This window comes from Salvelinus sp. IW2-2015, linkage group LG33 (genome assembly GCF_002910315.2).
Source record: "Salvelinus sp. IW2-2015 linkage group LG33, ASM291031v2, whole genome shotgun sequence".
Classification (NCBI taxonomy): domain Eukaryota; kingdom Metazoa; phylum Chordata; class Actinopteri; order Salmoniformes; family Salmonidae; genus Salvelinus; species Salvelinus sp. IW2-2015.
Window position 1 is genome coordinate 21,238,314 of NC_036872.1, and position 27,374 is coordinate 21,265,687.

Genomic DNA, 27,374 nt, shown 5'->3' on the forward strand with positions numbered 1-27,374 from the left:
TCAGTAGGCCTATTCGAACAGTGTTTGGAAGTACATCTGATCATATGTCTTCATACAGGGGAAATGATTTGAGTCATYGATTGTAATGAAGTGTGCATCTGCTTTCTCTTCCACTGAAAATGTTTTCTATTTTATTTAATTTAATTTATTTGTATTACAATAATAAATCGATACAAAATGTGAATACAAGTATACTTAAAGAATTTACAAAGGACAGTTGAGTTAGTCCTAGGGGGTATTATAACACGTAACACAGCGCCAATAAGACAGAGACGTTGGATGAGGGGCGGGGCTACATCGGACATCACATTCGCGCTCGTCAGAAGGTCATCGCTACCAGAGAGGAAGAGGCGAACGAAAGGGTCCACTTTCGTCAAAATTTGTCCAAGCGGTAATAAGCAGACCGCCTGCATTTCCGATTTTGGGACAACGCCTCCAATTGTTGGMGCGGAAACAAGACCATCTCGTCATTATTATTATACAGTGTAGCTAACGGAAAACTACGGCACGTGGGGGCGGGTTACCGAACATTCTTTTTGTGTAACACTGATGGTACATAAGCAGGTAGTATGATAACTTGCAGGTCAATGTTGCGGTGGGTTACRGGGAGTTTAGGGCATATTAGTCTGCATGTTAATTACGAGTAGATCGGGGCATTTCATCTTGTGATATGTCAGGCAGTTATTGAATGAGATGTCTGATGCCTACAGTCTAGATAGCGCACGTCGTAGACTTAAGCTACTTGCAATACAATTGTGTTTCATAAGGAATTTAGTTGTTGGGATTGTCTTTAATTGACTTAGACATATCTTAGTCGTGTGTCTTATCAATGTCTTGCTCTATGRTTTGTCATAATATGCAGAATAACGGTTCTGAAAGACAGGTTCTCTCTCGTCACATTTAGCGTGTGTGTAAATTTGAGTGATATTATCTGTTTAGTAATAGTAGCATAATAGCCCATAGCGTAATTGAACTTGTTTGGTGGGAGTTAAAGACTACTAGTTTACACGTTAAAATGGGAGTGGGGTCCGAAAATGCAGCATCCACCACCAAACTATCCATTCGCCATGGGGTTTACAAAGAGGAGACGAATATCGATCTGAAAGCACCCTTAAACGTAGAGGGTATGTTACCAAAGAAAGTGGGGCACATGACTGCAGAAAGAGCCATCTGGGGCCGCCGCCTTGAGTTTGTCCTTGCATCCGTGGGGTACGCGGTTGGACTTGGGAACGTGTGGCGGTTTCCATACCTCTGCTACAGGAGCGGTGGAGGTAAGCACATGTAGGCTATTATTGAGTCTTTGGGTCCATAGCCTATAAAATACTGGCAGAACAACGGAAGGAGAGGGGAAATGTAATGTCAATAATCTAGATTTAAAGTGTGTGCGTTCCACACTGCTATTGTGCATAAGTCAGATCCTGAACATGTGGAAATGTAAATACAGAATGCGGTGCAGGAAGATTTTTTTGGTTTGTTTAATTTATAAACCAGTCTAATTACTGAACCAGCTTAGGCACATGCCATATGTTTGCAACCCTGTAGGCTAAACTTCATGAGCCACATGTGAGTGCCTTTGGTTGAACAATGGCCTCAAACAGAGATTAGTGTTTTCACCGTGAAACAAGGACTTGCTTTCAGAATAAAGTTAATGTATTCATTGTTTAACCCATTACAGTCAAAGCCCTGTCTAACTGTGGCTTAGACTTTTATCAAAATTTTTACATGTATTTAACCCCTTATTTTTGTCATTAAACAGTCTCCATATTAACTTCCATGAATGTTTCCAACTGGTACCGGTGAACATACAGACAAGTCTTGGGAGGTCTGTAGGTGTCCTAGAGCAAAACAACCAACAAGTGAGAGTCTCACTTTTCCAGAGAGGGTCATATTAGTGTGTAGAACAAACTGTTTGGACGCTACAGAGAGAAGTTGGTAGATCAGTTGTACCAACTTCAGATGTGTTCCAAGACGCTTGTGGGGGTCGTATAGCAAAACGGAGAACACCGGCGTGTTTGTGAGAGTCATCTTTCCATAGAGGGGTAATAGTTTGTCGGCCAAACCGTTCGGTTGCTACAGACGATTTTGTGAGAAGACCGTTTTTCGTGATGTCTCATGGTCTGACAAACACCACTCTAGCTCTGTCACCTTTCACTGCAGATGTGGAAGTGCAACATCGGCGGATACAGTGGATTGAGACGCATCCGATGCAAAAAAAKATATTTCTAGCTTAAACTGACACATTTTTATGGGGATTTTTTAAAACGATGCTAATTATATTTCAGCAGGAGCGCATCGACTTTTATTGATGTTGGATGTTTGTTTCTAGATGGATGTATGACATTTGACCTACTTGATCTAATCTTACTTGCTGATCTAATCTTACTTGCTGATCTAATCTTACTTGCATGTCTTTAGAATAGGATTTAGCTAAACTACGCCAAGGCTACGCCAGGTTGAGATTAACTGTTATGAAGTGGACTTTTTGAAAGAGCCAAGAGGCAACTCTCCGCCATGTTACTATGTACATTTATTGGGGAGAAGAAACCTATGGTTGTAATCCAGTAGGACTCACTGCACCACCCTCACTTTTTAGACTTCTGATCTATGAGTTGAAATTGTGCCGAAGAGGAACAAAAGAGATTTTGAAAAGTTAGTTCTTGGCCAACCGGTTGGGGGTTTCCTGTTTTTGCAACAACAACAAAAAACCTTGAACATAATTGACAGTAATTAACAAGGTGATAAAGGTCCTGAAACAAGACACATAAGTACATCAGAAGAAGTATGTTTCGTGCTGAAAATTAACCGCTAGGTAAATGATTATGATAGTTAACTATAAGTGTGAGGAGGACCTACAAGGGCACAACGATGACCAAGCAATTTGTTTCAATGGCATCACTGGTTTTATATAATTTGTTTAATGTCGTGACTTTGCATTGCCTTGGCTTGTCTGGCACAGTTGAGATCTAGCTGAGATGCAGGCATATCAAGAATGACACAGCAAAACAACAAAAAATCTCAACAACAGACACTGATGATTGTGTTCTGTTGTATTTCCCTGTTTATATTTTATTCGATCCCCGTTATCTTTTGCCGAAGCAGCAGCATCCTGGGGTCCACACAAACATGACAAGTAACAAAACACTGATGGACAAGGACAGTCACAGAAATGTAAAATGCAATGATATACAACAACAAAAAATAATAGTACATACAATACAACAACAAATTCTGTGTAATGTGTGTGCGCGTGTACCCTCACTGTCCCCACCATTCCATTAAATGTTGTTTAATTGTTTTTAATGGTAATTTTGTTGTTTGCTTGAGTAATTGGAGATGGGAGTTCCATGCTAACATGGCTGTGTATAGAACTGTACGTTGTTGTGAATTCATTTTGAACTTGGGGATTGTGAAGAGACCCCTGTTTGTGTGTCTGAGCCGAATGTTATTTGATTATGCAGACAATCTGGAATTTTCGTTACAGTAATACTTCTCATAAAAACTACAAGAGAATCAGTTCATCTCTCGTAAACCCTCAAAAATGAAAGACTGGCATGTTGTTGATGTTAGTTCTGTATGTGCAGTTAAGGGCAAGGAGTGCTGCTCTGTTTTGAGCCAGCTGCATTTTTGCTAGATCTTTCTTTGCTGCACTTGACATTATTACCAGACAATAATCAAGATGGGACAAGACCAGAGCCTGAACAACTAGTACAGTTGATTTGTGTCAAACGCAGAATATCTTTTTATAACAGACATACTCCTCCTCATCTTCACAACAACATTGTCAATATGGCTTAACCATGATAACTGATCATCCCTAGGAGTTTAGCTTCCTCACCTTGCTCAATGGTCACACCCTTTATACACAACTCCAGTTGAGGTTTCGGTCTTAGAAAATGTTTTGAACCAAATACAATGCTTTTCATTTTAGATGTATTTWAGACCATGTTATTGTTAATCACCCATTCMGATACTGACTGGAACTCTGTTAACATCACACACACTATCAAGCATTTCACACACATMATCTAGATACTGACTTAGCACTTGGTGGCCAATAGCAACACCCTAAAATAATAGGCCTTAATAGGTGAAGCTGCAACCATAACACTTGACATGGTACTCCCACCGGCTTTGGTCTTTGTCATGGTAGCAACGTAGGCTACAATTTATTTTCAAGAAAACRCTCTCAGAATCAAACAGAGCTCTCTTTCATTCCACGTTCAGAATGTGTTGCCCTCTTCTGCCTTGCCATGGGGTTTAAAATAGCTTCGCTAACCCCAAAGTCAAAGTTCAGGGATGGTTTAGAAATGGGCAGGAWTCATGTCTTTGTGTTTATAAATCTTGCCACGGACCTCACTGTATAACAGAAAGGTGCTACCTTGACGAACACGTCACACTGGTTTGCTCAGGCACTAAATTAGCAGGCTCTAAATTCRTCTGTCATTCATTCACATCCCAGATTGTGTAGCAGACATGAGGGTCTCTTGATGAGGGAGCCCTCTTGGTCGAATGGTCAAGACGGTGATTTCTCCCACGTGAGACCAGTGTTCAGAGGGGSAGGAGGTCAAAGGGGGTTGAATGTAGCGGACATGAGTCGGGCTCGTGATGAGGTAGCCCTGTCTGCGACTTCAAAATCAGATCACGCCCGTCAAAATTACAATGAGGAGCCTGTATCTCATTCCCTTACCGGAGGGCTTGAAACAAGTATACTGCTGTAATGACTATCCTAGTTGTAACGTAGGGAAATTAGACACTGTCATTATAGTAAGACACCATGTGTTGTCTATTCATCCTTCTTAGTGTTTAGCTAGTTGTCATATGGGAGAACCTCCTGGAACGACAACCATCTCTGCAGCACTACACCAATCAGGCCTTTAWGGTAGAGTGGCCAGACGGAAGCCACTCCTCAGTAAAAGGCACATGACAGCCCACTTGGAGTTTGCCAAAAGGCACCTAAAGGCTCTCAGACCARGAGAAACAAGATTCTCTGGTCTGATGAAACCAAAATTGAACTCTTTGGCATGTTGGTGGCAGCATCATGCTGTGGGGATATTTGTCAGCGGCAGGGACTGGGAGACTAGTCCGTATCGAGGCAAAGATGAACGGAGCAAAATATAGAGAGATCCTTGATGAAAACCTGCTCCAGAGCACTCAGGACCTTAGACTGGGTTGAATGTCCACCTTCTAWCAGAACAACGACCCTAAGCACACAGCCAAGACAACGCAGGAGTGGCTTCGGGACAAGTCTCTGAATTTCCTTGAGAGGCCCAGCCAGAGCCCGGACTTGAACCTGATCTAACATCTCTGGAGAGACCTGAAAATAGCTGTGCAGCAACTCTCAKAGAAGAATGTGAGAAACTCTCCAAATACAGGTGTGCCAAGCTTGTAGCATCATACCCAAGAAGACTCGATGCTGTAGTCGCTGCCAAAGGTGCTTCAGTACTGAGTAAAGGGTCTGAATACTTATGTAAATGTGATATTGCAGTTTTTATTTTTCATAAATTAGCAAAAATGTCTAAACCTGTTTTTGCTTTGTCATTATGGGGTATTGTGTGTAGATTGAGGGGGGGGGGGGATAAACAGTTTAATCAATTTTAGAATAAGGCTATAACGTAACAAAATGTGGAAAAAGTCAAGGGGTGTGAATACTTTCCGAAAGCACTGTATAGTGTATTTACTGTCATCTGATATGATTTCTAGCCTGGTCCTTTGTCTTCTCTAAACCAATGATCACTTGGTTAATTTTTCTAATTAGCACCTGGGGAACAGGTTTTGACTACGAGACCGGAAGTGACTTTCGTAGCATCTTAGAACTTAAGCAGCAGGTTAGGAAAATMTAACGTAGCAGGTTAGGAGAATTAGGTGAAGGTTAGGAAAAGGGTTAGGGTTAGCTAAAATGCTCTCCTAARCTGCTACGAAAAGTCACTTCCGGTCGTAGGTGTTCTTCGTCTAGTCACAACCGTGGAACAGATCCACGGTGGTCTGTAATTACTCACAAATTAAACAAGAAATGGATTTTACTGTTCTTATATTACTAATCTATTTGTGTCCTTCACTTTAGGGGCCTTCCTCATTCCTTACTTTCTCATGCTGTTTCTGTGTGGAATCCCACTGCTCTTCATGGAGTTTGCCATTGGGCAGTACACCCGACTGGGACCAGTGCACGCTCTAGCCAAAATCTGCCCCTTGTTCAAAGGTGAGTGATATCCACAGGCCTATTGTTTACCAAGGCCTCACATTATGTGCAAGAACAGCCACAGGCTGTTTTTATTAAGCATTTAGCTACCATTTCCTGTTTGTTTTTAGTCAACGTGGAACAGTCCAGCAAAGAGGCAATGGTGTTTTAATAAGTGCATACAAACAGTAGGCCTACTTGGCAGAGGTAAAGGGATTAACACATGGAGGCTCAGTCAGTTTGCCARTGTTCAAAAGGGGAAGGGATAAATAACTGTCTTATCAGGTTCCGGTGTCACTCAACATTGCGCATGGTTACATTCACATGGTAATGCAATTTTAGTCTGGTCAGATTTAATAAAATAGTTTGATTACTACAATTACACCGATTTCCCTAATAATCCTGTTTACACGGACAAATCTGAAATCAGGCTACCTGATGGCACTCTGATAAATGTTCTWCCACAGAGACCATGTTATTTTTGGGAAGCATATTTGATTCTGAGTTCAGACATGTAAAGTTTGTATGTGAAACTACTTCTAAGACGCATACAGTGCCTTCAGAAAGTATTCCTATCCCTTGACTTATTCCACATTTTGTTGTGCTATTCAAAATGGATTCAATKATTTTTTTCCTTCATCAATCTACACACAATACCCCATAATGACAAAGTGAAAACATGTTGGKCATTTTTGCAAATGTATTGAAAATGAAATACAGAAATATCAAAGAGCTTTCCATCATTTGTCCATTTTATTATTTTCAGAATTCTTCAAGCTCTGTCAAATTGGTTATTGATCATTGCTAGACAACCATTTTCAGGTCTTGTTATAGATTTTCAAGAGGATTTAAGTCAAAACTGTAACTCGGCCACTTGGGAACATTCACTGTCTTCTTGGTAAGCAACTCCAGTGTAGATTTGGCCTTGGGTTTTAGGTTATTGTCCTGCTGAAAGGTGAATTCATCTCTCAGTGTCTGGTGGAAAGCAGACTGAACCAGGTTTTCCTTTAAGAGTTTGCTTGTTCTTAGCTCCTTTCCGTTTCTTTTTTTATCCTGAAAAATTCCCCAGTCCTTAACGATTACAAGCATACCAATAACATGATGCAGCCATTACTATGCTTGAAAATGGGGAGAGTGGTACTCCGTAATATGTTTGGGGTAAATCCAATACAACACAACACTTTGTATTCAGGACAAAAAGTGAATTGCTTTGCCACTTTTTTTGCAGTAATACTTGCCTTGTTGCAAACAGGATGCATGTTTTGGAATATTTGTATTCTGTACAGGCTTCCTTCTTTTCACTCTGTCAATTGGGTTAGAATTGTAGAGTAACTACAATGTTGTTGATCCCCCCTCAGTTTAATGGCTGAGATYTGAGAAACTATGTAACTGTTTTAAAGTCACACCATTGGCCTCATGAGCAGTTTCTTTACTCTCCGGCAACTGAGTTAAGAAGGATGCCTGTYTCTTTTTAGTGACTGGGTGTATTGATACACCATCCAAAGTGCAATCAATAACTTCACCATGCTCAAAGGGATATTCAGTGTCTGCTTTTTACATCTTTACCCATCTACCAATAGATGGTGACAAACACCTTCCAATCCACATATTGGCAGTTAAGGAGTAAGAAAAATATTTATTATATAACMAACCAAGTATAAAACTACAAAGGAAAACTAACCTGTGAAGTGTGAAAGTAGGCATGTGAGGMGTGTAATGGAGATGCATGGATGAAGGTAAAATGTGTGTAAGTGTTGAAGGGTTCACCTAATCAAAAAACATAATCAACCAGATCACAAAACAKAATGGTGCTTGTGGAGAGAGAGAGCCAGGACTGGGCACCAGGAACTTTTATCTCCTAGTTGATCCCAAACCCAGGTGCAACTGGTCACCTTAACGACCCAATCAGCTCCACCTGTCCCCAATCTGCAAATAAAAGCACAAACACAGAGAAGGCGGCAGGGAACACCCCCTCCCATAAAAATCMGGGACTAACAAGGACCCGAAAACACAATCTACAATTACAACTGATCAAAAACCATAACTAATAAAGGTTCAGACACAAAATACTATACAAACCATAAAGGTAAGAGGCCCACCAGATGCCCATGACACCAATCCAACCAAATTGCCCCCCCCCCATCCAACCTCCGCAACCACGGTGCCCGGAAGCAACAATTTACGAGAGAGAAATGGAGACCGGGTGACGAGAGCAGAAGCCAGAGCAACAGGAAGGACAAAATAAACCCTGTACAGACCACCAACAGAAAAGAAAAACGAACGCAACAAAGGTGTCCAAAGATTGACTAAATTGGTGCACGGGAAAGCYCATCAGCCACCACATTATCCACACCTTTTACATGTTGTACATCCAAATGGAACGGCTGCAGCAACAAACATCAGCGCATAAACCTGCGATTTAGGCAAAGCATGGTGTGCAGGAAAGTAAGGGGGTTGTGGTCAGTGTAAACCACAATAGGGACCACACCCAACCCCACATATACCTCAAAATGCTGCAACGCCCAGATTAAGGCAAGGGCCTCCTTCTCCCCCACTGAATAATTCAACTGATAGCCATTTCTCCTYAAAGTTTAACAGCTAACAGGACMTTCAACACCTCCTTCATCTGCTTGAAGCAACATGGCACCTGCCCCCACATTACTGGCATCCACATATAGGCTGAAAGGCTGTTCCAATCGTGGGGCAGCCAACACAGGGTCAGAGCTAAGAAGCAGTTTCACATTTTCAAAAGCACTCTGACATCATCTGGTCTTCCTGCTATCAGCCCTCTTCAATAGATCAGAGGTGCTACAACCGTGGAGAAGTTGTAGCAAAATCCCCGATAATACCCAACCATACCTAGGAAGCGTTGCAGCTCCTTCTTGGTGGTGGGCGGTGGAAACCGATCGATAGCGGCCACTTTAGCCCGCACCAGGAGAACAAGACCCTGCCCGACCACTCTGCCGAGGTAMYTCACTGTTGCCTGGGGAATCTCACATTTGGCTAAGTTCCCAGTGAGACAGGCCTCAGCCAAACGCCCAGAGTCCGTATCCGCACCAGATGTTGCTCCCAAGTGTCACTATAAACAACCACATAATCTAGATAAACAGCACAGCCTTCAACGCCAGAGATCACCCTATTCATAAGACGCTGAAGCATAGCAGGAGCGTTGCGTAGGCCTCATGACTCATGACCGTATAGGAGAAAAGACCTGAAGGAGTAATAAAAGCAGATATTTCACGAGCTTTTGATGACAAAGGCACCTGCCAGTAACCCTTCAGTAAATCAAACTTGCTGACAAACCGGGCAGCACCAACCTGGTCAACACAARCTTCCGTCCGTGGGAGTGGGTAACAGTCCGGTTTTGTCACACTAACCTTCCGGTAGTCAGTGTAAAACCTAAGAACCATCTGGCTTGCTCACCAAGAGACACGGGGAGGCCCAACTGGAGAATGATGGTACAGCGATATCATTAACTAGCATGTACTTAATCCCTGAGTCCAAGTGACGTAGCTTCTCCAATGAGACACGATAAAAACGTTGTTTAATGGGGACAACAGTCCCAACATCAATATCGTGCACTACCAAATGTGTATGAGAAGGTATCAGCAAACAGACTGAAACTCAGTGATCAAATCAAATCAACAAACCCAACAACAAAAAGTTTGCAAGGGACTCTGAATTCATCAACCTACCCTGCAAAATACCATCAGGGCCCGGCACCCCCTCACCATCACACTCTGCCACTGTATGTGAAGGTGGAMTGGCTGACCTCAGATCAACGGATTCCACCAAAAGAACAGGACTAACCACGTCAGTTTTAGCACAGTTACGATTTAGCAAATTCAGAAGACAAACGAGCACAGCTCAACGGTCAAACAACCTTTTCAACCTCACCTGAGAGGATGCTAGTTTTTCTTTAGCCATTTCACAAGCTACATACAACCTGTGTCGGAAACCACTAACATATGACGAAACATTTTGGGGAGGCTCAACCACCTTCCAATCCTCCTTTTAATACAGCAAGGGGACCATGCACAGTATGCCCAAAAACAAGGTCATTAGGACTGAACCCAGTGCTCTCTTGTGATACTTKTTTGACAGCGAGTAGCAACCAGGGTAACCCCTCTTCCCAGCCACATTCTAATTCAGTGCAGTACGCACGTAACAGTGACTTCAAAGTCTGAAAACGCTCAAGGCCCCCTTGACTGCGCATGATAAGCACTGGCCTMATTATGTTTTTTGTGACTTGTGACTTGTGCGAAGTGAAGTTGGAACCCTGATCGCTCTGAATCACCTTAGGTATTKAAAAAATTGAGATGAACTGTGACAAGCCTTCACAACAGATTTAGTGGTAATGTTGCMAAGTGGATAGGRTGCAGGATATCTTGTAGCCTGACACATCACAGTTAACATGTAGGTGCTACCAGCTTTAGAATAGGGTAAGGGTCCAACACAATAAATAATCAAATGCTCAAATGGCTGGCCTGTAACAGGAATAGGTTGTAGCGGGACTGGCCTTAACATCTGATTAGGCTTCTCAGTCAGCTGAAGAGACCACAAAATTCGATCATAGGGCTTAGTAAAACCTAATTGACCAGAAACGTCATGAGACGTTTTCAAAACTAGATCTCGAAGCTTAGAAGGAACCACGATCTGAACAATAGTGTCATCCACAACTTTTGCTGTGAGGCGTTAATTTCCTCACCAACAACTGATCTTGAATGTAGTGACCCTGGGCAGCACTCCTTACCACCTCAACCGGAAGTACTTCATCAAATAAACCTTTTTAAGGTAGGATCAGTGGACTGCTCCATCACAAGATCACTACAGGACATAGGCAAAGGTAAATCATTTAACGGATTATCAAACTGTTCGGCTATGTGTTGTGTAAGTTTCYTTTTGACCGTWGTGTCAGCACGGCTCATAGCACGAGTCACAGCGCATGCAGAGAATACCTCCGGYAATCTCTGTACGTTTTCATTGATAATCCCTACAGGGGATGGGTATAAGAAACCACCAGAGGAGACACGACTACCGGCTACGTTGTTACCCAAAATCACATGAACACTGTCAACGGGAAAAAAGGGACACCAAGGGAAACCTCACCTTGCGCTAGGTCAGATTTAAGTTTGACTTTGTGCAAGGGACATTCGTTCCAGTGGCCTTCACCTTTACAATAATTACAGATTTTACTTGCATCATGACGAGTACATCAACGATTGAATTGAGAACTCAACATGGGACTGTTTTTCAATGTTCTGAAACGCTGTCGATACGCTTCAGGGACCAACTCGTAAGCATGCAGGACAGCAGTTTTAACCWTTTACATAATCAGCGCTATCTGTAGCGCTAAGAGATGAGTGAGCCTTACCGGTCGAAACACACTGTAGCATCAAAGTACGGTGTGCATCAGACCTAGCCCGAGAGTCTGCTACACGTTCAAATAACATAAAAAATAGATCAGGATCCTTTTCAATAAAATTTAGGCAACAACTGGAGATTACCAGCAACATCAAAAGGTGGAGAACGACCAAGGGAAGAGCGGCCCATTGGGGAGCTTGAATAGTCATTCTCAAAAGAAAATTCACCTGAAAGCTTGCCTMCTCTGACAAGTTCTAGCCGCTGATGTTGCAACCGCAGTTCAGCTTGTTCCGTATGTATCCTGCTTCAACCTTTCCAAATCAAGTTATTTTAGCTGTTTCAACCTTTCCAGATCTTTGTCACGATGTAGCTGCAATAAAAGTAARTCCTTTTTCTGCTCAAATGTCAAACCAGCACTGGACACAATTGGAACATCTAATACAGCTGGACTAGGCCCTTCTTTGCGAGGCATTGGAAAACCTCCCTGGTCTTTTGTGGTTGAATCTGTGGTTGAAATTCACTGCTCGGCTGAGTGACCTTACAATTATCTGTATGTGTGGGTTATAGAGATGAGGTAGTCATTCAAAAATGATGTTGAACTAAATTATTGCACACAGAGTGAGTCCCTGCAACTTATGTGACTTCTTAAGCACATTTTTACTCCTGATCTTATTTAGGCTTGCCATAACAAAGGGGTTGAATACTTGACTAATTTCAGCTTTTCATTTTCAAAAAATTCGCAAAACTTAATTCCACTTTCACATTATGCGGTATTGTGTGTAGACCAGCGACAAAAACATCTCAATTTAATCCATTTTAAATTCAGGTTGTAACACAACAAAATGTGGAAAAGGTCGAGGGGTGTGAATACTTTGAGGGCATTCAGTTGTGCCGAACGCACTTCACTCGCGCTAAAGAGGGAGGCTCGTTCGGCTGGTGCTAGCACATGCGCAGATCAAATAGCTGTAACGCCGATTTTACGGTGTTTACATGTTCTAATTATTTGAAAGATTGCTCAGAACCAGGTGTTTTAATTGGCGTATTCTTCAATTTTGACTTAACTCTGCTTATCTTAAAAATCGGCGTAAAGGTATTTACGTGACTTTTGCATAATCTGCCTACTGACATAATCTGTTTTAATATCAAATTATTACTGTGCAAGTAATCATACTCAGACACGACTCAAAATTGGGTCTTAAAAATATGCTACACCTTTTGTTGACATCAGTTATTTACACATTATGCGTTGGGCGGATAGCCTACTGGGTTTGCACAGAATAAAAGATTAGAAAATGAATGCAGTCAACTCCCACTCATGAGTATTTACACTATACCATCCATGCAGTAACAATGTGTAGCCCACTTGTTAGTGTAGTGATCAATAATATTTAACAATCTACAATTGATAAACCTGACTGACTCCACTGTTGGGAGAGGCCCGTAAGTAAGCATTTCACTGTTAGTCTATACCTGTTGTTAACGAAGCATGTGACAAATACAATTTGATTTGATTATAGTAAAACCATGTGCATTCAAGTATTGTGCATTTAGCTGACTAAGATCAAGGAATGATCATGAGAAGAGAATGKAAAACGCAAGTATTTTTTAATAACGTTGTAGAATGAATGGATTCACAAAGGCATAAAGCTTAAGATACAAAGCAATACTGACATTTAACATAGCAAAGAATGTACAAAGATATGCCTACTAGGCCTGAGGCCTAGATCAATTCTKATTTCCTAGGCTTCATCAGGATAAGAGGGTGAACGACAGACCTTCATTCCATTTATACCAGATCTGACTTGTTTGTATTCAAAATCAATTGTTGACCAAACCAAAGGTAATAAAACTAAGATATCAGATCAAACCAGCCAACATCCTCTAGGAAGGGCGTCACATCTACACTATATACCAAAYTATATGGACACCCCTTTTGTGGATTCGGCTATTTTTTTGTGGACTCCATATTAATGCATATTTTGGAATGGATGTTCGACGAGCAGGTGTCCACATACTTTTGGTATGTTTTGTATGTGTGATAACCCAAGGGGGTGGGCTGGGAACACTTGCATATTCATCAGTCTGTTCCATGTCCATTTTTTGCCTAACCACACATAATCTAGTTCCCAACCCATATCTCCACAGATGGCCAGGTTAGGAATCAGTTTGTGCACACCAAGAAAGCAGTGGATTACTCTGTTTTGAACATTGTAACAATTACACTTGCTTCATGACAAATCATTCAAGTGAAGTGTTTTATTTGTTCATTATGGTTTGGCCTTTTTGAATTACAGGGATGTGTACTTGATCTGGGTTGTGACTCTGTGAAAGCACTCGTTTGTCATTTTGCTGGACTGTGGTAATAGGAGCACATTATCCTGAGAACCGCCTGTGTCTGCTTGTTTAATCAATTATGTGTATTGTATTGAGTGTGATTGATATTTTCTGTTATTTTATTAAATATACAATTCTGTCTGTCACAAAACCAAATTATTTCAGATGATTTGTTGTTGGCTGAGACCTTGTACAATGTCAATTTTAGTACCTCAATTAGTCTCCAATTATTTGGCCCTGCTTTTCTGGAAGGCTTATTTTGATTGACATCTAATCAGTGGGGGCTTTTGTTTTGGAGCTGACGTGCACACATGTTCAAATTACTCAAGGAGTGAAATGTAGTACATTCTGAATAACAATAGCCAAATAACAGTAGCCAATTCAAATCAAAATTTGGAATCAAATATGGGRGATTCAGCATGTGTTCTTGATATACACAATATTTCTCTTCGGAATCGGAATTCGGAATTCACATTGTTTTCATGAGCACCTCTTAGAACCCCCCCTCACCACCCTTAACACATCAAATTAGCTCAGGATCAGTGGCTCTAAACAAATCCCTCCAATGTCTTCAGTGTTTTACTTATCACATGAGAGATGAGAGCATAGTATGTTCTCTTTCTAGTGTCTGCTGCAGGGCACTATTTTTCATCTAAGTTAAAGATTTCAAACTTTCTGCCTGGATCTTGTTCTGCAGTCCAGGAGGCACACTGTTAAGTATTCAACTCTCTGAATAGTGAGAGTTGTATTTTGTTTAATTCATACACAATAATTCAGATAAAAAAATAAAAAACAATTATTTTTGAACACTGAATGGCCTCTGCCTACAGAACACTAGCAATCACGTAATGCTCCCTCCAATGTTCAAGAGCCCAGCCATCAACATCCATTGACTCTTGGGTTTGAATCAATAAGGTCACCTGTTCTAACTGAAGACTTTTCTCCATAGTTATCTCCTCAAAAACAGAGACAGTCTACCCGGTCAAAGCGTATGGTTCCGTCCCTTGATTTATCGCTCATTTCAGACTGGTAATGGCTCTGTGCTAAGCAGGGGACAAAAGCAGGTAGTTCTTTCTGTATATTTTTTTGATTGATATTACTATGCCACACTGTGATACACATCTCTCCTCTGTTAAATAAACAACATTTACACACTGGACTAATGTCTTACAGTGTAATTACTTAATAGTATATGAATGTATCATTGTAAAATCCTCTCCTATTCCTCTCAAACCCACCATTGTATCTTTCTGTGGGTTGTATTTGTAATGTGATTTGTAATTCCATATTTTGGTGGTTGAGCTTGGATACAGAATGCAGCACATTCCTATTAATCCCTAATGTGATTCTATTACAAATCCCATTCCACATGGCATTGAGGAATTGATCATACACCAAACTCATAAGCTCACATTCTATACAACTACGTCTGATGGTTTTCTTCCGTTTCACGACAGCTAAAACTGAGCTGARGGCTCTTCCTTTGCAAAATGCTTTATTACTTCTAAAAACCCTCTGGTTTAGGGGCATATTTTGTTTTACATTTTTTATTAAAAAGACCAAGCTTTGCTTTGATTTYTTTTATATTTTGAGCGGCCTTGTGTGTACTGTGTTTTGGCTGTTTGTCTGTTTGGTGTCCCTGAGATGTGTCTTAATTCGTCAGAGGGTTTGGGTTTGAGTGGGGGGTGAATACTCCTATGGGGACCGGGAGGGGCTCAGCTTACCTGATTGCTGCTAACAACGTATGTTTGTGTGTACATATGTGTGTGGATRTATATACACAAACAAAACAATGATTAGTTTTATTAGCAGATGGAACCAGTTCTTCTTAATCATAAGATAACCTGTGTGTCTATTTTGTTGTTGGCAGTATCACAGGCATGTCAGGTGACTTCACCATGACTTAGCTTTACAGGTGCAGTAGCAGAATCTACACAGGGAAACTTTGGTCATGAAAAGGTTAAGTTGAASACAATGGGTTAATATTTGAATAATAGATGTACGTGTAGCATTGGATCAGAAGAGCTTTTGTTTCTGAAATCGTAAACCCTGCCAATTAGTTTAGTGGCTGGCAAGATTAGCCCAAAAATATGTTTCAGTGTTGCAATAGTAAAAGACAGAGATTGTGTCAATGCTGCAGTGAAAGATTGAGATCGACTACAGCATGTGTTAGGGCAAGGTCAAGCTAACTTTATATTTGTAAACTGAGGTATTTTATCTGCTTTTTCTTAGTAATTTTCTGACAAAATAATTATTACAGTAACTGAACATTTAGAGGTCGATCCATTACTTACAATTCACATAATGTACCTACATAAAATTTAGCAATTCATAAAATGTTCTAATATTTTGTACTACTCCTACTGAATTCTCCCTCGTTGGCAGTATTGCAGCCCTGGGTTGTTATTGAACACTAGGTTGAACTCTTTTTGACAGGGAGAACGCAAACACCATTACGCCACTCTGGGTGTGTTTGGACAAGTCAATAGAGCAGACCATCCCCTTAATTAGTGGTGTGAAGGGAAAGCGCAAACTCGGGGATGGATGAAAGGAAAGGAGGCTTATGGTGTGCAGTAGTTCCAACTGATCCTGGAGGTCTGTAGGGTTATATTGGGTTGACAGAGGTGTTTTCTAGTCGACCCACCCTCCATATTGTCCACAGCATTCCATTATTCTTTCTCTGCGAACAATGCCAATATACACTGAGTGTACAAAACAGTAGGAACACCTTCCTAATATTGAGTTGCACTCCCTTTTGCCCTGAAAAGCCTCAATTTGTCGGGGCAAGGACTCTAAAAGGTATCGAAAGAGTTCCACGGGGATGCTGGCCCATGTTGACTACAATGCTTCCCACAGTAGTATCAAGTTGGCTAGATGTCCTTTGGATGGTGGACCATTCTTGATACACATGGGGAAACTGTTGAACGTGAAAAACCCAGCAGTGTTGCAGTTCTTGACACACTCAAACCGGTACGCCTGGCACCTACTACCATACCCCGCTCAAAGGCACTTAAATCTTTTGCCTTGCCCATTCACCCTCTGATTGGCACACATACACAATCCCTMTCTCAACCTGTCTCCTCCCCTTCATCTACACTGATTTGAAGTGGATTTAACAGGTGACATCAATAAGAGATCATAAGTTCATATGATCATAAGTTTAGGGCATGAAGCATTTTGGAGATTATTTTGTGAGGCACCAAACATGACCTGACCTCACAGGGATTTGTTTGTCAAGACACAGTTCTTCTATCAGAGTACATTAATGTACATAGAGTCCAGTGGAATGCTTTATGAACAGTAGACAGTCATTACACAATTGCTAAACTGTTGGACCCTCGCTACATATTCTTGGAGCTAAGGACTAAATAACTTTTTTAATCGAAACTATTTAGAGAAGAGAAACACTCAACACTGTTTCTGACTAATGCAATTATAAGATTAACTTGTTGATAATTCTAAATCGGCTGGCTGCCACAGTTAGTTCCAGCTCTCCGTGATGTTTTCTTATGAGAAATTGCACAACGTTTGGTTATTCAGTGTCCAACTGAGAGACCCAGCACAGCAGAGGACCCATGTCAAGTTCGGGTAGTAAACCTGGACTACTCTTATCATAAGGTCTAATCATGCCACAGGGGCGTAGTTCTAATACTTGAGTCATTGTGTACGCTACTAGATTTTTTTATTTTATCCCCCTCAACAATAAAAAAAGAAACTGCAACAAAAAGCTAAAGAATAAACAACTGAAACGATGTATGCCTGTTTCGTTTTTCTAAATTTGATCAATTTTGTCATGTTGTTGGACTGTGTCGCAAATGAAATCCCAACTCATTATATCCACAGATGCCTGGAACTGGATGTCCATATGACTCTTCTTCAGTTCCCATAAAATAGAGTGGATTTATTCAAAATTAGACATATGACTCTTCAGTTCCCATAAAATAGAGTGGATTTATTCAAAATMTACAAACTGCTGGCCTATTTAGTTATGGCCAATGTCAGGGCCGTGCACAGACGTTTCAGGGGGCAGGAGCAATAAATAAATAAAAGCATAGGCCTATTTTATTTCTGCAACAACACACTCATCACAAATTGTAAGCAAGCTAGTTGCCTCCTAAAGACATGATTGATATCGGAAAAAGTGGGTGGGGTGTCAGCCGATCGTTGATGATTGATGTAAATCTGCTAGCAAGCTGGCTCAAATCACAATCCGTAAAATGATTATCTAAATAACTTTATAATATTCATAATCTTCTAACTCATGATATGGCTGGCTGGTTATGTTAGTATATGATGGTTAGCTAGAGTCGACTATCTCAGTTGCTGCTGCTGATAAACATGTGCAACTCCCAACTAAAGAAAGGATGGAGTTGGGTCTGTAGATGCAGCCGCTCCTCTGTCTCTTTACCTGTCTCTGTTGCTCGTATCAGCCAACCAGACCTAAATATTGATGATGTAAATCAAGTGTTAATTAAATGTTATGCTGCAGCTTCTGTGGCAGTACTGTTGATACAGTATTCAAAAGAGGACCAGTGCGCTTTCTCAGAAGTTTGGTTGGTGTGCAAAACCTGTGAATTCATCAGAAGGCTGCAAAGCCGAAACGTGTGTACGCTATCCCTGATGCAGTGAAAAAAWAAAWAWKATWAWAATATTTTTGAGTGCGGACCCATCTTTTTAATAGTGTTGGTATTTAAAATAGGTAATTTGCTACTCATACATCTCAAGACATTCATGTTTGGATACTGTACACGCAATCTCTGTGGGCAGACCGGGAAAAAGCAAGCGATTTGTGTGCAAGCTCCAGGGCAGACCGGGAAAAAGCAAGCGATTTGTGTGCAAGCTCCAGGGCAGACCAACAGGTGCAATCAAGGGACTGGGTGGTGACTTGCGGTCAGTTGGTTCAGAACAACAATGACAAACTGTCCACGAAAAAAAAGATTATACCACCACCCAAAAAGGCACTTGGCAAGTYGGAGGGCAAAGGGGCAGGTGCTCAGGCACAGGTAGATCTCTATCTGTGTACATGCCAAACCCACCGCTTTGAATCGGTCAGTCCTGTTAGTACCGGAACATTATTTTTTATTTTTTGGAGCATGCTCAAACTTTTTCTTGAGCTTTGGCTTTCCTGGGAAGCGTTTGTTGGATTTTAGGCACATGCATGAATCTTTTGTCCACAGCTAATTGGTAATGGGAGCACTACCATTGTAGTTTACCCATGCTTACCTTTATAGATCTACATACAGTACACTTCCGAAGGAGGCCCACACACAAAAGACACCAGAGGAGAAAGTAGCTACTGCTGCTGGGGCATCACCACTGTAGGAAAGTTCCATGACTTTTTCCCTTTTGCCCTACCTGTTGTTCTACAGGTGTMGGCATTGCCACAGTCGTGATCTCCTTTGTGCTCTGCACCTACTACAACGTTCTCATGAGCTGGGCGCTCTACTACCTCTTCAACTCATTCCGAGCCCCCTTCCCCTGGCAGTCCTGCAACAACACCTGGAATGCTGTTGGTAACTGCTCCATCGGTTTCCCTGGCAACACCACCCACTTGCATTCGGCCAGTCAGCAATACTTTGAGTAAGCATCGATCTTCAATTAATCACATTTTTATTGATGTAGGGTCTAGAAGTCACTGGCATGGGTAGGGCCCAGGACTCTTGTGGWTATTGTTATAGCTTGTTTTATCACAAAACAAAGAGGTCCCATCCAGATTACTGTAAAGTCAGGGCTCTTGTATTATTGAAGGATAACAGTATGATTATGAAGGTTTCTTTAGCTTTGTTTCCCATCCTGACCCTTATTTCCTCTCTAAGTCACAGGCTTCTGGAGATAACCAATGGTATTGAGGAGGCAGGAGGKCTACGCTGGGAGCTGTTTGGCATCCTTATCCTGGCCTGGGTCATTGTTTACTTGTGCATCTTCAAAGGTGTCAAATCCACTGGCAAGGTCAGAGTGTATTCTCTTCCCTCAACAGCAGCTACTTATGGGTATTCCTCTTTAGAACAGTAGATTGTTTAGTGTTAGTAATTTGTGGTATTGGCTAACAGAAATGTATAGATATTACTGTTTCATTTTAAATGGTTGCATTCACCAGATACTCTTTGTTCTTAAATGTATACATTTATAACTTTTGTATGCTCTCAGGCTGTCTCATCGGTGGGGAATCATTATTCAAATTTAAAGGTTTTCCATTGCCTTGGTCTACATTGTTGGTGGGTGTTGGAGGAGAACAGATGGGTGTCAAATATCATGTTTCTCCTCCTGGTATTTAGAGGAGACAGAGTTTGTTCCACCTCTGTTGCTTCATACACCTTGTATGTTTTGATCGACAATACATTTAAWATCATGTTATACTTACTGAGTATTTGTATTCTTCTCACTCTGTGCTTTAGGTTGTTTATTTCACRGCCACGTTCCCATACTTCATGCTGTTTGTCTTGCTCATCAATAATGTCCAGCTTCCTGGAGCCAAGAATGGGATGCTTTACTTCCTGAAGCCTAAGTGGAGCAAGCTGCTTGACGTTCAGGTGTGACATACTGTATTAGAGGATGAATGACGATTAATGGACAGTTTCACGGACACAGATTATGCCTAGTCTGGGACAAAAAAAGGATCCATTGAAAAAGGTTTCTAGTCCAAGATTAGTATTTGTGTTCTTGTTTTACAGTATGAGTAAAAACATTGTGTGCATCGCTCACCTTTATCCGCTTATCTCTGCCTTACTGCAGGTGTGGGTTAACGCTGCAGCCCAGGTATTCAACTCCATTGGAATAGGATTTGGTACCATGATCTCCATGGCCAGTTACAACAAGTTCAACAATAACATCCTCAGGTTAGAGATGCAGTCTCCTGTACCACTATAAGACCACTTTGTCTTTGCCATCACATGATTTATCTGCAGATACACAATTCTATAGTTCAAAAATATTAACTGTCTCATGGTGACTAAGAGCAGTTAACTGTGTCTGCTCAATAAGACCCAACATGCTTTGTACATCAAAGTATCTGTCAATCAAGTGAGGGCATGTGAGGTTGTCAATTATTAAAACTTAATTTAAATGTATGTAATTTAGCAGATGCTCTTATCCAGAGTGACTTACAGTAGTAGTAAGTCATATTTTCTTCGTACTGGTCCCCTTCATACATTCTTCAAAGGGAGGCACTGCTGCGCCTCCTTTTTGAAAATCTAGTTTAAATCAGTTKTTTTGTTCTCTCTTATTTCTGTGACAACAGCTAAATAGACATAGCGTGTGCGATGGGGGTGTTTTGCAGATGGTCTATYCGAATTGAGAATACTTGGCTTCGACAAAGGCGTAAAGCTTCAGTGGCAATGGTTTCTAAACAAGGGCCTGGTTACTCCTCAGAAGCAACCAAGCACGTGGCTTGTCCCTTGCTTTGTGACTCTGGCCAGTTACTGTAGTTACTCACCACAGACTAGGGCAAGTCCAAAGGGGGAGGGGTGTGACTTCATAAACAACAACTGGTGCACTGCTTCCAGTGTGAATGAAATCTCAAGCTTTTGCTTCACTGATATAGAATACCTCATGGTAAGCTGCAGACCGTTTTATCTACCAAGAGCTTTCTCTTCTGTAATTATCACGGCTGTCTACATCCCTCCACAAGCCAACGCCACTTTGGCATTCAACGAACTGTATGGGGCCATAAACAAACAAGAAACCGCCATCCAGAGTCAGCATTTCTGGTGGCCGGCGACTTTAACACAGGGAAACTTAAAACTGTTCTACCTCAGGGCCTCCCGAGTGGCGCAGCGGTCTAAGGCACTGCATCGAAGTACTAGAGGCGTCACTACAGATCTGGGTTRGATCCAAGGCTGTATCACAACCGGCCGTGATCGGGAGTCCCATAGGGAGGCACACAATTGGCCCACCGTTGTCCGGTTTAGTGGAGGGTTTGGCCGGGAGGGCTTTACTTTGTTCATCACGCTCTAGCAACTTCTTGTGGGGGGCCGGGCGCCTACAAGCTGACCAGTTGAACYGTGTTTCCTCCGACACATTGGTGCAGCTGGCTTCCAGGTTAAGCGGGCGGGTGTTATGAAGCACGGTTTAGTGGCGCAGTGGTCTAAGGCACTGCATCGCCGTGTTAGCTGTGCCACTAGAGATTCTGGGTTCGAGTCCAGGACCGGTCTCCCGCGACCGGGCACACAATTGGCCCAGCGTCGTCCGGGATAGGGGAGGGTTTGGCCGGCAGGGATGTCCATGTCCCATCATGCACTAGCAACTCCTGTGGCGGGCCGGGCGCAGTGCACGCTGACACGGTCTTCAGTTGTGTTTGTGTTTCGGAGGAAGCACSGCTCTCGACCTTCACCTCTCCTGAGACCGTACGGGAGTTGCAGCGAKYAGACAAGACTGTAACTACCAATTAGCTAAAGCTAGCTACCCCAGAAGTTGCGGTCAAACAAATTATGCTTTATTACCAACGGGGTATTGTAAACACATCGTTCGTGGCCGGTGTTTTCTTGTTTGCAGACTTTTTTTGTACAGCATTGACAGTGCTACTGTATCTTTTTTGACACGCAAAGACCCAAACGGCGTTCCATAGTATGTATGTTGTGAAGCTAATAGCAGTGACGCTATTACTGTGTAACTCCGGTAGGGCAACATCTGAAAAATAGCGCACTTGATAGTGTGCACCGGTGCTTGACCAGTCGGCGAAAGCCAACATCACTCACGACAGAGAACGATTGATTGTCAAGGGCAATGAATTCCATTGTCTTGGCTTTAATGTATTTCGCCTTTGAGTTGTCTCGCTGAAATGTTCTTACTCTTACAAATGACTGCTGAAATGTTCTTACTCTTACAAATGACTGCTCGACTTGTTGACTGCTCGATCCACACAGCAGACATTGTGGGCTAGGTTTGGAATGCTGTGTTGCACGTGTAGCACAACATTTTACGTAGCATAATTACACCATGTACCTATGTTATATAGGTAAGCACGGTAGCTTTGACATCGGTTTTTAACATTGGTGTTAAACTAGACATCGGCCGATGTAGGCATTTTCAGCTAATATTGGCCGATTCCGAAATGCTCACCGATATATCGTGCATCCCTACTCAAAATGTTATAGGAGCCAGCCTAGGCTACTGCTCAAATGCTGCTGTAATAGGCTTACATGTTTCTCCTTTGCATGTTTTTTTTGGTTATTCATTGTCAATCTTTTAAAACCGAAGCCAGACTGCAACATTTTAGTAGCCTAGCTAGGACTATGGCATGTGTCTGTACACTTTCCCTCCGCTGACGCGGTAAATGGAACACATGATGGCAYCACAGTTGACATTGAATTTACTGATGCAAGGGCATCAGGCTGTAATTTCATAAAGTAGATGACTCAACTGTTGACTCATTTATACTTGCTTGTGTATCCTATTGTTCTTTTAGTAGTAATGTATACCCGCGTGGCGTGTGGATCCTTTTTCTTATAACTTTTTGACAATTGTCACGATCGTCGTAATAACATTCGGACCAAGGCGCAGKGTGATATGGGTTCCACATCTTTTTATTTGTGAAACGCAAAAAACAATAAAGAGCAAACGACATGTGAAGCTATGGAGTGCTCACAGGCAACTACACATAAACAAGATCCCACAAAAAAAACAGTGGGGAAATGGCTGCCTAAATATGATCCCCAATCAGAGACAACGCTAAACAGCTGCCTCTGATTGGGAACCATACCAGGCCAACATAGAAATAAAACAACCTAGATTACCCACCCTAGTCACACCCCGACATAACCAAAATAGAGAATAAAAAGACTCTCTATGGTCAGGGCGTGACAGTACCCCCCCCCAAAGGTGCGGACTCCGGCCGCAAAACCTGACTCTATAGGGGAGGGTCCGGGTGTGCATCTAGCGTCGGTGGCGGCTCTGGTGCGAGACGAAGAACCCGCTCATCCCGCGGATCCAGCATTGGTGGCGGCTCTGGTGCGGGACTTTGCCCCCGCCCAGACCACGGGTCCGGCCATGGAGCCGTGTAGAACTCCGTGCCCGGACTGGACCTCGGCGCAGAGGAGGACCCCGGCCATGGAACTGGGTTGAACGCCGCACCTGGACTAGACATCGGCGCAGAGGAAGGCTCCTGCCATGGAGCGAGACTGGACGCCGTGCCTGGACCGGGCACCGGCGCAGAAGAAGGCGCAGGCCATGGAGCGGGACTGGACACCGTACCCGGACTAGGTACCGGCACAGAGGAAGGCTCTAGCCATGGAGCTGGACTGGACACCGTACCCGGACTGGGTACCGGCACAGAGGAAGGCTGCTGCCCTGGAGCGGGACTGGACACTGTGCCTGGACTGGACACTGGCGCAGAGGGAGGCTCCTGCCCTGGAGCTYGACTGGACGCCTTGCCTGGAAGCTCCGGACCGTTGACCCTCGCCGGAGGTTCCGGACCGTCGCCGGAGGTTCCGAACTGGTGACAAGCACTTCCAGGCGCGTGCGAGGAGCAGGCACAGGACGTACCGGACTGGGGAGGCGCACTGGAGGCCTAGTGCGTGAAGCCGGCACAGGTGGTACCGGACTGGTGACGCACACTTCAGGGCGAGTGCGAGGAGCAGGCACAGGATGTACTGGACTGGGGAGACGCACTGGAGGCCAGATACGTGGAGCCGGCCCAGGTTTCACCGGACTGATGACACGTTCCTCCAAACGCCTGCGTTGCCGCGTACTCCTAGCCAACTCCATTCTCCGGTACCCCTCCTCACACTGTTCCAACGAATCCCAGGCGAGCTCTGGTACTCTCCTTGGGTCGACCGACCACCTCTATCACCTCCCAGGTGGTCTCTGGCTCTCTCCGTTCACTCTCCTCCAATTTCTCCATCTTCTCCCAGATGGGCTCTGGTTCCCTCCTCGGCTCCGCCGACCACCCCGTGTACCACCCCCCAAATTTTGGGGGGGCTGTCCTTTGGGCTTCCGTTGTGGCCGCGAACCCCTGCGTCGGCCCTGTCCTCCCTTCTCTCCTTGCGTCTGCCGCCAAGGAAGGCGATCCTGTCCTGCCAGGATTTCCTCCCAAGTCCAGGATACCTTCTCCTCCTGGGCACGCTGCTTGGTCCTGGTGTGGTGGGATCTTCTGTCACGAACGTCGTAAAAACATTCGGACCCTACACCCCTCCCAGGGTGTCTCTGGCTCTCTCCGTTCACTCTCCTCCAATTTCTCCATCTTCTCCCAGATGGGCTCTGGTTCCCTCCTCGGCTCGCCGACCACCCCGTGTACCACCCCCCAAATTTTGGGGGGCTGTCCTTTGGGCTTCCGTTGTGGCCGCGAACCCCTGCTCGGCCCTGTCCTCCCTTCTCTCCTTGCGTCTGCCGCCAAGGAAGGCGATCCTGTCCTGCCAGGATTTCCTCCCAAGTCCAGGATACCTTCTCCTCCTGGGCACGCTGCTTGGTCCTGGTGTGGTGGGATCTTCTGTCACGAACGTCGTAAAAACATTCGGACCAAGGCGCAGCGGTGATATGGGTTCCACATCTTTTTATTCATGAAACGCAAAAAACAATAGAGCAAACAACACGTGAAGCTATGGAGTGCTCACAGGCAACTACACATTAACAAGATCCCACAAAAAACAGTGGGGAAATGGCTGCCTAAATATGATCTTCAATCAGAGACAACGCTAAACAGCTGCCTCTGATTGGGAACCACACCAGGCCAACATAGAAAATAAAACAACCTAGATTACCCATCCTAGTCACACCCGACCTAACCAAAATAGAGAATAAAAAGGCTCTCTATGGTCAGGGCGTGACAACAACCAAGATGACATTTTCTGTAGGCAACAGCAATGACCATTGGAACCAAAACTTGGCATTGACATTTAGCCTACAACATGTTTAAACTTTTGTTCCGGTAGAAGATTCGGTCCGTACCATTTATGATGATATGATACACTGCACTACAGTGTGGGTGTGGGTCTGGGAGGAGGGGTGCGTGTGTGGCAATGTACTGCCGTTTGGCGTGCAGCACATTTGCAGTACTTGCTGTGACTTGTAGTGCAGCACATTGTGGCTGTATGGAAACAGGCCAAAAATGAATGACAACCCAAATAATTGTGCGGGCCAGGCAGAAATGTGTCACGGGCCGAAATCGTCCCGTGGCCCTTGTTTTGACACGTGCTCTAAGGGCACATGGTGTGCGATCGATGACAACAATGTTAAGTGGACAAGTGACAGTGACCGCATGGAATTCAAATGAGGAGATGGTCAGGTGAGTGAGGGAGAAAAGAGAGAATTATCCACTTAGGAGAAATGAGCAGCCCTGTGCCACCACCGCGACGACTAGAAGCTGTCGGACTATGAGAGAAAATGTAGTCAAATCAGCTGGGGTGATCCATGTCTCTGTCAGGGCCAAAAAGAGAGAGCAGCTGGGGTGATCCATGTCTCTGTCAGGCCCAAAAGTCTAGGGACTGGAATGAACTCAGCATTCTTGACCGCAGATCGGCAGTTCCAATGGAGAGCGTGATCACAGTCGTCCGAACAGCTGATGCTCTCATGCATGCCTCAGTGTTTCTTGCCTCGAAGCGAGCATAGAAGTGATTTAGCTCGTCTGGTAGGCTTGTGTCACTGGGCAGCTCGCGGCTGTGCTTCCCTTTGTAGTCTGTAAAAGTTTGCAACCCTGCCACGTAAGACGAGCGTCAAAAGCCGGTGTTGTACGATTCAATCTTAGCCCTGTATTGACGCTTTGCCTGTTGATGGTTCGTCGGAGGGCATAGCAGGATTCTTATAAGCTTCCGGGTAGAATCCTGCACCTTGAAAGCGGCAGCTCTACCCTTTAGCTCAGTGCGAATGTTGCCTGTAATCCTGGCTTCTTGGTTGGGTATGTACGTACAGTTTACTGTGGGGACGACATCCTCGAAGCAGTTATTGATAAAGCTAGTGACTGATGTGGTGTACTCCTCAATGTCATCGGAAGAATCCCGGAACATGTTTCAGTCTGTGATAGCAAAACAGTCCTGCAGTTTAGCATCTGCTTCATCTGACCACTTTTTTGCAGACCGAGTCACTGGTGCTTCCTGCTTTAATTTTTGCTTGTAAGCAGGAATCAGGAGGATAGAATTTGGTCGGATTTACCAAATGGAGGGCGAGGGAGAGCTTTGTACGCATCTCTGTGTGTGGAGTACAGGATCTAGAAGTTTTTCCCTCTGGTTGCACATTTAACATGTTGGTAGAACTGATTTAAGTTTCCCTGCATTAAAGTTCCAACGAATCCCAGGCGGGCTCTGGTACTCTCCTTGGGTCGACGACCACCTCTATCACCTCCCAGGTGGTCTCTGGCTCTCTCCGTTCACTTCCTCCAATTTCTTATCTTCTCCCAGATGGGCTCTGGTTCCCTCCTCGGCTCCGCCGACCACCCCGTGTACCACCCCCAAATTTTGGGGGGGCTGTCCTTTGGGCTTCCGTTGTGGCCGCAACCCCTGCGTCGGCCCTGTCCTCCCTTCTCTCCTTGCGTCTGCCGCCAAGGAAGGCGATCCTGTCCTGCCAGGATTTCCTC

General features: G+C 43.7%; 1 protein-coding gene across 1 annotated transcript in view; it reads left to right on the forward strand.

Moving 5' to 3' along the window:
- The first annotated feature begins 326 nt into the window (after positions 1-326).
- Positions 327-27,374, forward strand: part of LOC111957925 (sodium- and chloride-dependent GABA transporter ine) — a 58,592-nt gene continuing 31,544 nt past the window's right edge. Inside the window, exons 1-6 of the mRNA XM_070436966.1 lie at positions 327-1,271; positions 6,062-6,196; positions 19,243-19,453; positions 19,690-19,822; positions 20,269-20,403; positions 20,606-20,709. Of these exons, the coding sequence (XP_070293067.1) occupies positions 1,016-1,271; positions 6,062-6,196; positions 19,243-19,453; positions 19,690-19,822; positions 20,269-20,403; positions 20,606-20,709 (974 nt within the window). The 5' untranslated portion in view covers positions 327-1,015. The remainder of the gene's footprint in view (positions 1,272-6,061; positions 6,197-19,242; positions 19,454-19,689; positions 19,823-20,268; positions 20,404-20,605; positions 20,710-27,374) is intronic.